Source organism: Schistocerca nitens, chromosome 2 (assembly GCF_023898315.1).
Source record: "Schistocerca nitens isolate TAMUIC-IGC-003100 chromosome 2, iqSchNite1.1, whole genome shotgun sequence".
In the NCBI taxonomy this organism is placed as follows: domain Eukaryota; kingdom Metazoa; phylum Arthropoda; class Insecta; order Orthoptera; family Acrididae; genus Schistocerca; species Schistocerca nitens.
Genome location: NC_064615.1, coordinates 211,220,314 through 211,233,880, shown reverse-complemented (window position 1 = coordinate 211,233,880; position 13,567 = coordinate 211,220,314). Strand labels below are relative to the sequence as shown.

At 36.9% G+C, this 13,567-nt stretch overlaps 1 protein-coding gene across 1 annotated transcript in view; it reads right to left on the bottom strand.

The window, feature by feature from the left end:
• Positions 1–13,567, bottom strand: part of LOC126235926 (isocitrate dehydrogenase [NADP], mitochondrial-like) — a 143,154-nt gene that overhangs the window by 42,583 nt on the left and 87,004 nt on the right. Inside the window, exons 3-4 of the mRNA XM_049944888.1 lie at positions 13,205–13,349; positions 743–942 (exon numbers count right to left, since the gene is read on the bottom strand). Coding sequence (XP_049800845.1) covers positions 743–942; positions 13,205–13,349 — 345 coding nt within the window. The remainder of the gene's footprint in view (positions 1–742; positions 943–13,204; positions 13,350–13,567) is intronic.

Sequence of the window (13,567 nt, the reverse complement as noted above, 5' to 3'; positions counted from 1 at the left end):
TTACTGAAGGAAGGAAGCAAGATCAGTCTTTAACGGCCTGTCAGCAGCTATGTCATTAGAGACAGAGCACAAGCTCGGATTAGGAAAGGATGGAATCAGCTATGCCCTTTTCGAAGGAACCATGCTGGCATTTGCCGTAAGTTTTCACGGAAAACCAAAATCGTGATGATCAGATGGAGATTCGAACCGACATGTTCCTGAATGCAAGTCCAGTATGCTAACCACTGCACCGCCTCATTCAGTGGCAAATTTAGTACTTCTTCTAAGAAAACAAAAAAACAAAATGTTCTGTCTAATGTACCAACATGTCATTACATAAATCAGAATATTACTTTATTTATATTCAATTTTCAGTTAAACCATTTTGAATTTGGCCCTGTGGTTTAATTCATTGAGTTTGAACATTGCTTTTATGTTATTCATGCATCGGCCATGTGGGTTAGATTACAGTGACTTATTGAAAACTTGTGGTGTTGTCATTAGGCTGCATAATTTGCTAAATTAATTTGTTCCCAAACTGTTCAGCAGTTTTATAACATTTATTCATCAGCTTTCCCCTTTGATTCATATTAAATGTGACAGGTTTTAGAAGAATACCGACAGTTTGATTATTTGGAACTTGTTTATGAAATGTCATAAAAAAGCTCTTACAGATATGTTACAGGAAGCAGTTTCCAAAATAATCATTGTCACTTGCTGTGAAGGTATGTCTGTAATACCAAGATTACAGAAAGTAACTTACTGTTCCTGGTTTGGACACAACGAAGTCTTTTGCTTTGTACTGGTCACCATGAGCATGTCTGCCAATCACAATGGCATTTTTCCAACCTGGAACTATCCGTGGAATTGTCTTGCAAATTATTGGTTCACGGAAAACTGTTCCACCCAGAATGTTACGGATTGTTCCATTTGGACTGAGCCACATTTTCTTCAAATTGAATTCTGAAACAAAAATTATTATTATTCTGAGGTTCATTACATGTTAATATGGAAAAGGAAGAGTGAGCATTCAGCTTGCAATCTGATTACTAACAGTGCACTAGAAGTCACTGTCATTAAGTGATGAAACCTTTACAATAAATAATTACTTCCTTATCCCAACTGGAGAAATTGAGACAGAGTCAACTGAAATATCTCAAAAGTGGGGTCTAGCTGCTGTAGTAGGTTTTCTTATTCTCAATTTAAGTTGTACGTTTGGATTTCATCCATTATTTGAGGACCTCTGACACCCACATGAGCCGGCCGAAGTGGCCGTGCGGTTAAAGGCGCTGCAGTCTGGAACCGCAAGACCGCTACGGTCGCAGGTTCGAATCCTGCCTCGGGCATGGATGTTTGTGATGTCCTTAGGTTAGTTAGGTTTAACTAGTTCTAAGTTCTAGGGGACTAATGACCTCAGTAGTTGAGTCCCATAGTGCTCAGAGCCATTTGAACCATTTGAGCCACACCCACATGGGTTTATGATCAGACTTCAGTGAGGCAGTACACTGAATAGTGCGATGGACACTCAAGTTATGCACTTAGTTACTAACAGAAAAAATTATAAGATAATGGAAGCATGTGAGACAGACACTGCAGCAGATAATAATCATGTACTTAACTGCAAGGAACTTTCTTTGAACCTGATGTAATGGCATCCATGACTTTAACATGGTTGTTTCACAACTGGCTGTCCATAAACAAATACACGGTAGCAGTTTTGTGATGTTCTTTGAACTGAGTAATAATAACTGATATTATAACACTAAGTGGAAAACAACTAAACAGCTTTTTTGGGACAGTAAATGTCCGTTAATTAGAACATTAGTTGTATGTGGACACTGTTCCACAGCTGGAACTAGTTTCAGAACAATTCTCCTACAATGTAATACAGTGTTATCTTCATGAAGTCAAATGGCAACAGTTACCAAACTTTAAGAACTGTATGAGTAATACTTTATTCTTCACCCATTTTGGTCACAGCAGGAAAAAGCAGCGAGTCAGATAGACAAGTAACTCATCTCTTCTTTAGATGAATTCAAAGTCAACAAAATTACAATATGTTTATTTAACCATGAATAATACACCATGAATCTAAACAGCATATAAGTGGCCTCACAATAACTCACAAATGAGTACGAAATAAACAGCTTGAGGACTGATCTCAGTTAAATGGGATCAGTACTCACCCTATTTCTTTCATACTTTGTTGTGAGTTAGTGTGAGGCCTTTTTATGCTGTTTAGGATCACAGTGTATTACATATAGTTAATTAAACATCTCATAACTTTGAGGACTTTAAATTCATTTAAAGGAAAAAAAATTGCTTATCCACCTGATGTACTGCTTTTTCTTCCTGTGACAATGGTCCCCGAGACCCAAACCAGTAAAGAATAAAGAATAATTCATACAGCTGATCACTAACAAGAAGTTTCCAAGTTCCTGACAGGGGTAGCTGGCCACATCACTGAAATATTTGTTGTCAAACTATTTAAGGGCTTTACAACAAGATGGAGTCACAATCAAAGAATAATTTTAGTGGAACATTAGTTTTTATTCAATCCGTGAGCTCAGTAGCATAATTCGATTGTTGAAGAATTAAAGTGTCTCCTGCAATGAGAAGTGTACATCAGTGTAGAGCTATTTATATCATGGTATTCTGTAGTTCTAACACATTTACTGATGTAAAATAGGTATGCAAGTACAATCTTTATAGAATTGTTATCTAAACTGTTTACAGCAACATCTTTCATCCACATCCACACAATTCCTCTGCAATTCACAATTAAGTGTCTGGCAGAGGATTCATCGAACCACTTTTAAGCTATTTCTCTACTACTCCACCCTCAAACAGTGCGGGAGTAAAACAAACACTTAAATCTCTGCTTGTGAGCTCTGATTTCTATTATTTTATTATGACAATCATTTCTCCCTATGCAGGTGTGTGCCAAAAAAATATATATATTCGCATTCAAAGTAGAAAGTTGGTGATAGAAATTTCACAAGAAGACCCTGCCACAACAAAATGGTCTTGTTTTAATGACTGCCACCTTAACTCACATATCATACCCTATTTCAAAATTAAACAAAATGAGCTGTCATTCTTTGAATTTTTTCGACATCCTTCGGACACCACACCACACAGCAATACTCCAGAAGAACAAGGGCAAGTGTAGTATAGGCAGCCTCTTAAGTAGAGCTGTTGTATTTTCTAAGTGTTATGCAAATAAATCGAAGTCTTTCAATTCCTTTCCCCACAACATTATGTAAGTGACTTTCCCCACAGCATTATCTATGTGATTGATCCAATTTAAGTTATGCATGATTTTAATCCCTATGTATTTAGTTGAATTCACAGGCTTTAAATTTGTGTCATTTATTGCGTAACCAAAATGTAGCTGAATTCTTTTGATATTCATCTGGCAGAGTTGTCACTTTTCATTATTTAGAGTCAACTGTCACTTTTCACACCACACAGGTATCTTGCTTAAATCATTTTGCAACTGGTTTTGATCATCTGACGACTTTACAAAACAGTAAATGACAGCATCAGCAGCTTCTCAAATTATCTCCTAAATCATTTATATAGATAAGGAACAAACTATTCACTGGGGAACATCAGATATTACTTCTGTTTTATTTGATGACTTTCCGTCAGTTACTACCAACTGCAACCTTTCTGACAGTAAATCACGAATTGAGTCACACAACTGAGAAGATACTTAGTAGACACACAATTTGATCAGAATTCTAAATTTTTTAATGTCTTATTGGCAAAAGCCAGTGTGTGCCAGACTTAACCAATCTGTATAAATGTAGCATCAGTCAACCATACATTCTTCATTGAAGTTTAAGCATTTTATCACTATGACATTACACTAGTAACTAGCTGTTACCCATGGCTGTGTTCACTTATCAGTAGTTTTATTGTGATGAGTGATAGTGAGCGAGTCAGCTGTTGTACATGTGATAATGTCAGCTGTCATCAAGTTACTACTTGTTCTGGCAAGCACGTCTAGTGGTGTGTGTGCACCTCCCAACCCCCAATGCTCCACAGCCACGGCATCATGTGCACCACTGTGAGGAGATGTGTGGGCAGGGGTGCTCACCTACATGGCGATTCAAAAAAAATTTTACATACTGACACGGCACAACGGGCATACAACAAGGATCAGTAATCATGCAGGAAACCAAAGTGGCAAATGCCCTGAGAGGGTGCTAAAGTCACATGCGAACTGGTATCATTGGAGAGTGTTTAATTGGGCCATGCATTCTTGCAGACCCACTTGATCATCACACATATCTAGTATTCCTGCAAGAGTTTCTGCCAGACATGCTGAATGATGTTCCCATGCTTATTTGTCTTGTCATTCAATTTCAGCATGACGGAGCTCCCACGCATTTCAGCAGACATGTGAGGTCAAATACACAGGTGAACTTGCCCAGCTGCTGGATTGGTCCCAGTGGGCCAGTTGCATGGCTACCACACTCACCCAATCTGTTCCCAACCAGTTTTTATTATTATTATTATTATTATTATTATTATTATTATTTCTTTACTTTCTCAGACGTTAAGTCTGGTTGAGAATGGAAAGTGACGCGGACCTTGATCAAGCGTCACTTCCTATTAACTGTACTGTATGTGTTATATTGCATTTAGGAACTTTCGGGTAATTGAACATGTATCAATAATTACGGATTTCTGTAGTTGTATATATGTGTTTGGATGTAGCTGTATTGCATTGATGTACTGGTGGATATTGTGTGGTATGACTCCTGTAGTTGATACTATAATTGGTATGATGTCAACTTTATCCTGATGCCACATGTCTTTGACTTCCTCAGCCAGCTGGATGTATTTTTCAATTTTTTCTCCTGTTTTCTTTTGTATATTTGTTGTATTGGGTATGGATATTTCGATTAGTTGTGTTAATTTCTTCTTTTTATTGGTGAGTATGATGTCAGGTTTGTTATGTGGCGTTGTTTTATCTGTTATAATGGTTCTGTTCCAGTATAATTTGTATTCATCATTCTCCAGTACATTTTGTGGTGCATACTTGTATGTAGGAACTTGTTGTTTTAAAAGTTTATGTTGTAAGGCAAGCTGTTGATGTATTATTTTTGCGACATTGTCATGTCTTCTGGGGTATTCTGTATTTGCTAGTATTGTACATCCGCTTGTGATGTGATCTACTGTTTCTATTTGTTGTTTACAAAGTATGCATTTATCTGTTGTGGTATTGGGATCTTTAATAATATGCTTGCTGTAATACCTGGTGTTTATTGTTTGATCCTGTATTGCAATCATGAATCCTTCTGTCTCACTGTATATATTGCCTTTTCTTAGCCATGTGTTGGATGCGTCTTGATCGATGTGTGGCTGTGTTAGATGATACGGGTGCTTGCCATGAAGTGTTTTCTTTTTCCAATTTACTTTCTTCGTATCTGTTGATGTTATGTGGTCTAACGGGTTGTAGAGGTGGTTATGAAATTGTAGTGGTGTAGCCGATGTATTTATATGAGTGATTGCTTTGTGTATTTTGCTAGTTTCTGCTCGTTCTATAAAGAATTTTCTTAAATTGTCTACCTGTCTATAATGTAGGTTTTTTATATCGATAAATCCCCTTCCTCCTTCCTTTCTGCTTAATTTGAATCTTTCTGTTGCTGAATGTATGTGATGTATTCTATATTTATGGCATTGTGATCGTGTAAGTGTATTGAGTGCTTCTAGGTCTGTGTTACTCCATTTCACTACTCCAAATGAGTAGGTCAATATTGGTATGGCATAAGTATTTATAGCTTTGGTCTTGTTTCTTGCTGTCAATTCTGTTTTCAGTATTTTTGTTAGTCTTTGTCTATATTTTTCTTTTAGTTCTTCTTTAATATTTGTATTATCTATTCCTATTTTTTGTCTGTATCCTAGATATTTATAGGCATCCGTTTTTTCCATCGCTTCTATGCAGTCGCTGTGGTTATCCAATATGTAATCTTCTTGTTTAGTGTGTTTTCCCTTGACTATGCTATTTTTCTTACATTTGTCTATTCCAAACGCCATACTTATATCATTGCTGAATACTTCTGTTATCTTTAGTAATTGGTTGAGTTGTTGATTTGTTGCTGCCAGTAGTTTTAGATCATCCATGTATAGCAAATGTGTGATTTTGTGTGGGTATGTTCCAGTAATATTGTATCCATAATTTGTATTATTTAGCATCCTGGATAGTGGGTTCAGAGCAACGCAGAACCAGAAAGGACTTAATGAGTCTCCTTGGTATATTCCACGCTTAATCTGTATTGGCTGTGATGTGATATTATCTGAATTTGTTTGGATATTAAGTGTGGTTTTCCAGTTTTTCATTACTATGTTTAGGAACTGTATCAATTTAGGGTCTACTTTGTATATTTCCAATATTTGTAGTAACCATGAGTGGGGTACACTATCAAAATCTTTTTGGTAATCAATGTATGCGTAGTGTAGAGACCTTTGTTTAGTTTTAGCTTGATATGTCACCTCTGCATCTATTATCAGTTGCTCTTTACATCCTCGCGCTCCTTTGCAGCAGCCTTTTTGTTCTTCATTTATAATTTTGTTCTGTGTTGTATGTGTCATTAATTTCTGTGTAATGACTGAAGTTAATATTTTGTAGATTGTTGGTAGGCATGTTATGGGGCGATATTTAGCTGGGTTTGCTGTGTCTGCTTGATCTTTAGGTTTCAGATAAGTTATTCCATGTGTAAGTGTATCAGGGAATATGTATGGGTCTGCAATGTAACTGTTAAATAATTTAGTTAGATGTGAATGTGTTGAGGTGAACTTCTTTAGCCAGAAATTTGCTATTTTATCATTTCCAGGGGCTTTCCAATTGTGCGTAGAATTAATTGCTCGGGTGACTTCATGTTGCAAAATTATCACTTCAGGCATTTGTGGTATCATCTTGTATGTATCTGTTTCTGCTTGTATCCACCGTGCATGCCTGTTATGTTGTACCGGGTTTGACCATATGCTGCTCCAGAAGTGTTCCATGTCTGTTATGTTTGGTGGATTGTCTATTTTTATGTGTGTGTTATCTATTGTTTGGTAAAATTTCTTTTGGTTTGTGTTGAATGTTTGGTTTTGTTTCCTTCTATTTTCACTTTTTTTGTATCTTCTAAGTCGTTTCGCCAAAGCTTGTAATTTTTGCTTCTTTTCATCTAATTGCTCTATTGCTTCTTGTTGTGAGATTTTACCTAACCTTTTTCGTTTTTTGTCTGATATTTCATTTCTTATAAATTGTGTTAACTGTCCGATGTCTTTTCTCAGTTTTTCTATTCTGATCTGTAGCCTGTGTTGCCATGCTGGTTTTGTGGGTTTCTTCTGTGTTGGTTGGTTCTGATATCTGCCTAGTGTGTATATTTAGTGTAGTGAGTGCTCCTACATAAACCAGTAGTTGTAACTCTTCCATAGTTGTGTATTCATTTATTTTGTTGTGTATGATTGTGTTGATAGTTTTTGTTGTTGTTTCGACTTGTGGGCTATTTGGTGGTCTATGCAAGAATGGTCTAATGTCTGTATTTGTGTCTTTGTATTCTATATATGTCAACTGAAATTTTTCTTCTATATCTAACATGTGTGTCACTTCGTGTTCTATTTGTGCTTGTGCTGGTGGCTGTCTTAAAATTTCATTTTCCTCTGATTGTTTAATTGATGCGTGTTGTTCTTTGTTTGTTTGCTCTGGGATGTTTGAGTCCATTACTGTATTTTCTTCTTCTTCTAATTGCACATTATTTTGTTCCAGTATTTGTTGTACTTGTTGTTTGATGTTTTCTAATTCTGACTGGGGTATCCTGTTATTTTTTATTATTACACGAATCTGATCAGCTAGACGTTGTTCTGTTAAAAATTTTAATTCTGGGTATCTGGTAATAAATGTTGTGTATACTTGTGATCTGTATCCAGTTGTGTTGGTTCCTAGGTTTGTTGCTTGGTAATAACAGAACATGAGGTGTCGATTAACTTCATCTGACCATCTCATCCTCTGTCTTTGTTTTCCTTTTTATTATTATTATTATTATTATTATTATTATTATTTTATTTTTTATTTTTTCCTGTAGGGGTACCTGAAAGGCCCAGTATATGAAACATGTGTTACACCACTGGAGGATGAAGTGGGCACGATTGTTGCAGCAGCAGGATGTCTTCGATATACACCAGGTATCTCTGAGAGGGTGAGCCATTCAGTGCAGCATCAATGTCACATGTGTCTTGATACAGGACAAAACTTTGAGCATATCATGTAAGAGGCGTTCATTTGTAGCATGTGATTAAATAACTTTTTTTTTAATCACTCTGTATGCACTGTGCTACTGAAGTAACTATACATCACACAACGTGGACGTTGTGCAACAAATGTAATAATGTTCTTCCTCAGAATCTCCGTACCAAATTTTATTGCAGTCAGCTCAACAGTTTAGTTGTGAAAACATAACAGTTAGAATTACTCTCTCGTTTAATATTATCAGTATGGAAATATGGATTAACATGCTGAAGATTTTATAAGCATTGTATTCTTAATGTTGAATCATATTACATAGAAAATATCAATCAATAAAACCATTTTCACAAATATGACACAGTTGAAACGTCAAAGAGTAAACAGTTTTTTTAAATAGTAAATATGTGTCCTCGTATCACATAAAATTTTAATTATAACGTACCCTTGCACCAATTTTGATGAAGTAATCGTATATCCTGTTCCAAGCTATGCTCAAGTTACATGTGAAAGCCTCATGAAAATACACCTAGGGTCATTCCACACCAAGTGGTCTAAAACTGAAAAAAGTTCCCACCATCATGGTCTCCAATTTTCGTCAAATTTTAACTGTAGCTTTAGTCAAGTGTTGAAGTAAGTTTCCCAAGATTTCAGGCCTCTAGCTGCAATAGCTGCTGATCTAGACCCCCTTGTCTGAAGTGTACTTAGTCCGTGTGCATGCAACATAAAAAAAATGTCATATTTGGAGTCTAATAAAATCGAAACTAATTCATAAGAATGGTTAGTAAGATGCGACCCTGTACAGTTTTTTTTGCTGATTCCAACGAAATTATTTATAACATTACTCATGCAAACCCCGGTCAAATAACTCGACTCAAAGTATACTTCAAAATTTGTCGTGACACAACGCGACAAATTTTGACCAATATTAAGACTGCAATGATTTCCTTGCAGTTGAAGATATGGACTTGAACTTTTGGCCAAGCTTCATGCTTGTGCTAGACATAATGCAGCCGGATTTGCAATGATCCAGGCCATATGGTCGCCCTGCAGTATCTCTTCAAATTAGGCAGTGTCAGCACAAACGGTAAAATTTACCAAAGTTTCAAGCCAATTACTAAAAAATAGTTGGCCTGAATCTGCTTGTGAATAGTATCACCTAAAAGAGAAAATCTTGCTCTACAAGACTGACATTTGTTTTTTTTGCAACGCGACCATTAAGTACTCATTAACTCACATCAAAGTTGTTATATTTTGTATGCGCGATGCACTAATTTTTCTTCATTTCTAGGAATTTGAATCTTAATAGTCGCTTAGAATTACTGATATAATTGGATATTTCATTCGTGTTTTATTCAGTGATTGGCCAGTGAGAGATGTCAGAAGTTAATGAAGAAGAAGAATCGTTGGCCCCCTGTTCAATTGGAAAAGATGCTGCTGCATCAAAGTGCCATGTTATCTTCTATGCTAAGAAGACTGGATTCAAAGCGTTTAGTGATTTCACAGAATGTGACCAGAAATTGCTTGTTTCGCGTTCAGAAGCCAAACTTGACGAAAATTCCATCATTTGCTTCCACCATGAAGCCCTCTTCCTACATGAATATCAAGCGATGCAAAAGAAATGTTGCAATCCATTCAAGAAGAGGAATCACAATGTAAAAGCTGGACTTAGACTGCTTGATAATGAAACAGCTGCCAAACTTTGCCTGTTAAAGAAAAAAGAAGTGATTGATATAAAACCTGGTCAGAAGCTTTGCCCTCGCTGCATGTCGGCACTGAACCAAAAGCTAGAAGATTCATCATCACTATCAACCCAATCTGAACAAGATTTCACAACGGATGAAACTGAACCAGCCATCAACAAAAGTTTATCATTTATTGGTGCTTCACCATTGAAAAGAAGACAACTAAGTAAAAGAGATAAGCCAAGCTATGCAAAAAGAAAGATCTTGGATGCACAAAGTTTAATTGGGAATCAAATTGCTGCTGCTGTAGGAATCAATTACGATGAACAGCCAAGTTCAAGTAAAAGTCGCCCATGCAGTAATTGTGCAGATCTTGATAATCTTATAGAAGAGTTGAAAGAAAAATGTAAAGTGTCAAATCGTAGGACAAAAGTTCAAATATTGACCTTGGTTCCAAGAAGCTGGACAATTAAAGATACGACAACAGCATTTAATGTATCAGAAAGAATGGTAAAGCAAGCGAGAAAACTGAAGAATGAGCAAGGTGTTCTAGCTTTTCCAGCAAATCGGCAAGGAAGGAAGCTTTCAGATGAAGTTGTCCAGAAAGTACATGACTTTTTTCAAGATGACGAATTCAGCAGACTTTGTCCAGGGAAGAAAGACTGTGTGCCTGTGAGAATTTCAGGAACAAAGGTGTACAAGCAAAAGCGGTTGTTGCTTTGCAATTTGAAGGAAATGTACGTGTCTTATCAGAAGCAAAATGGACCAGAAATTGGCTTCTCAAAGTTTTGCGAGCTTAGACCAAAATGGTGTGTTACAGTTGGCTCTGCTGGAATGCACTCAGTTTGTGTCTGTACAATACACCAAAATGTCAAGCTTATGCTCACTGGTGCATCAATCAATGAAGACTACAAGGAAATTCTTAGCAAAGCTGTTTGCAGCTTGGAAAACAAGGATTGTATGCTTCATCGTTGTGAAAACTGCCCTGGTCCAGAAGGTGTAGAAGCAGTTATTGCAACATATTTTGAAGATAATGACCCTGAAGAACCGATTGAGTACAAACAATGGATTCATACCGACAGGGATACTTTAGAAACAAAGCAGCTTTCAACAGAAGAGTATGTTGAAGATATTGCAGCAAAAATTTGGAACCTGTCTTGTCATCACTACATTGCCAAGCATCAAAGCCAGCACCTGAAAGCTCTCAAAACTGATTTGAAAGAAGGCGAATTCATAATACTAATGGATTTTGCTGAAAACTATTCATTTATTGTTCAAGATGCAGTGCAAGGCTTTCACTGGGAAAACAGTCAAGCAACAGTTCATCCATTTGTAGTCTACTACTGTGAAAACGAAGAGGTGCAATGTGTGAATCTTTGTGTTATTAGTGACTGCCTTCGACACGATACGATTACTGTCCATGTTTACATTGGAAAAGTAATCAATTACCTGAAGATGCAATTTTCCAAAATAAGCCACATCCACTACTTCAGTGATGGTTCAGCTGCACAATATAAGAATTTCAAGAATTTTCTCAACTTATGCTATCACAAAGAAGATTTTGAAATAACAGCAGAATGGAATTTCTTTGGAACAAGCCATGGAAAGTCGCCTTGTGATGGCATTGGAGGCACAACAAAACGGTTGGCAGCAAGAGCAAGTTTGCAACGTCCATATGAAAACCAGATTCTAACACCCAAAGATCTTTTCAACTTCTGCAATGATAATATCAATGGAATCAAATTCTTTTTCATCAGCAAAGAGGAAGTTGAAGAAGAAAAAGCTTCTCAAGAAGAAAGATTCCTGCAAGGGCACACTCTAGCTGGCACAAGAGAAAACCACCATTTTTTGCCCATTGATATGACGACAATTCAGGTCAGTAGAGTTTCAAATGATGCGACATCTTTTTTGGCCAAAATTAGTGCTGCTGAACTAGTAGTTCAAGTCATGGATCTTCAGCCTGGGCAGTATGTTGCTTGCATTTATGAAAAGAAATGGTGGATTGGAAACATCGTTGAAATCTCAGTCGAACAGAAAGATGCTTTCATAAGCTTTATGCATCCTCATGGTCCTGCAAGTTCATTTTATTGGCCCTTAAGACGTGATACTTGCTGGATTCCAGAACAACTTATCATTGGTGTTATTCCAGCTCCATCAGTGACATCATCTGGTCGGCAATACAGTTTTCCTGAAAGCATTCTCTTGCAAATCAACGATGCTTTCAGAATGATGAAGTAACTGAGGAAGACAGGCTTGGGAACCTGCATAAAGAAACCCACAATCAGGCTTGGGATCCTGTGGTAAAGACACCCTGTAATCAGGCTTGGGAACCTGCAGTAAAGATACCCACCCGTGGCTGTTACTGCATGGCTATCGGGCGTGGCCCCTATGGCGATGGGGATGCTGGTTTTATTGTGATAACCAGTAATGGCTCAGCCATCATGGACCAACGCAGGGCACTGCGCACACAAAATATAAGATACTTTGACCTGAGTAAATAAGCACTTAATGGAAGCGTTGCAAAAGAAAAATATATCCATCTTGTAGAGCAAAATTTTCTCTTTCAGATGATACTATTCACAATTAAATCCAGGCTGACTATTTTGTAGTAATGGGCTTTGAACTTTGGTAAATAAAGCCATTTGCGCTGACACTGCCAAATTTGAAGAGATTTTGCAAGGCGACTATAAAGCCTGGGTAGTTGGAAATCCAGCTGTATTATGTCCAGCACAAAGATAAGACTTGGTAAAAAGTTCAAGTCCATATCTTTATCTGCAAGGAAATTATTGCAGTCTGAATATTGGTCAAAATTTGTCGCATTAAGTCACGACAGAATTAGGGGTACACTTTGAGTCGACTTGTTTGACCGGATTTTGCATCAGTAATCTTATAATTAATTTCGTTTGAATCAGCACAAAAAACTGTACAGGGTCTCATCTTACTAACCATTCTTATGAATTGGTTTCAATTTTATGAGACCCCAAAAATGGCATTTTGTCTGATGTCGCGCGCATGCGAACTTACTACCCTTCAGACAAGGGGGTCTAGATCAGCAAGTATTGCAGCTAGAGGCTTGAAATCTTGAGAAACTTAATTTAGCACTTGACTAGTGCTACAGATAAAATTTGACGAAAATTGGAGACATGATGGTGGGAAGGTTTAGACCACTTGGCATGGAATGACCCCCTAGTAATTTTGGAGATCAGCGTATTCAAACAGACAAACAGACAGATATGACTGTTCTACAGTTTTATTATTGGTAGAGATGAAGACAGATTAGGCTTATATTAATTACCTTTGACACGTTCCTCATCAGGGGTAATAGTAGCACATTTGATTCCAACATTGTGCTTCAGAATAGCATGCGCTGCATCAATAGTAACTTGATCATTAGTGGCATCTCTGTGAGGCAATCCCAGATCATAGTACAATATCTCCACCTGAAATAAATCCATTGTTCGAAAATAAATATAAATGCACCATAGATAAGATAAAAAGAGTCACAACTAAATCAAGGCTGAAACAGCAAGCAGCAACTTAAGTAACAAATATTACTATTTTTAAATTACAATATTCTTATAAAGGAGTCTTTCAACTGTACTGATTTCAAATAAAACACACACCTGTGATAATTTTCTATACCAGAAATAATTCTCTA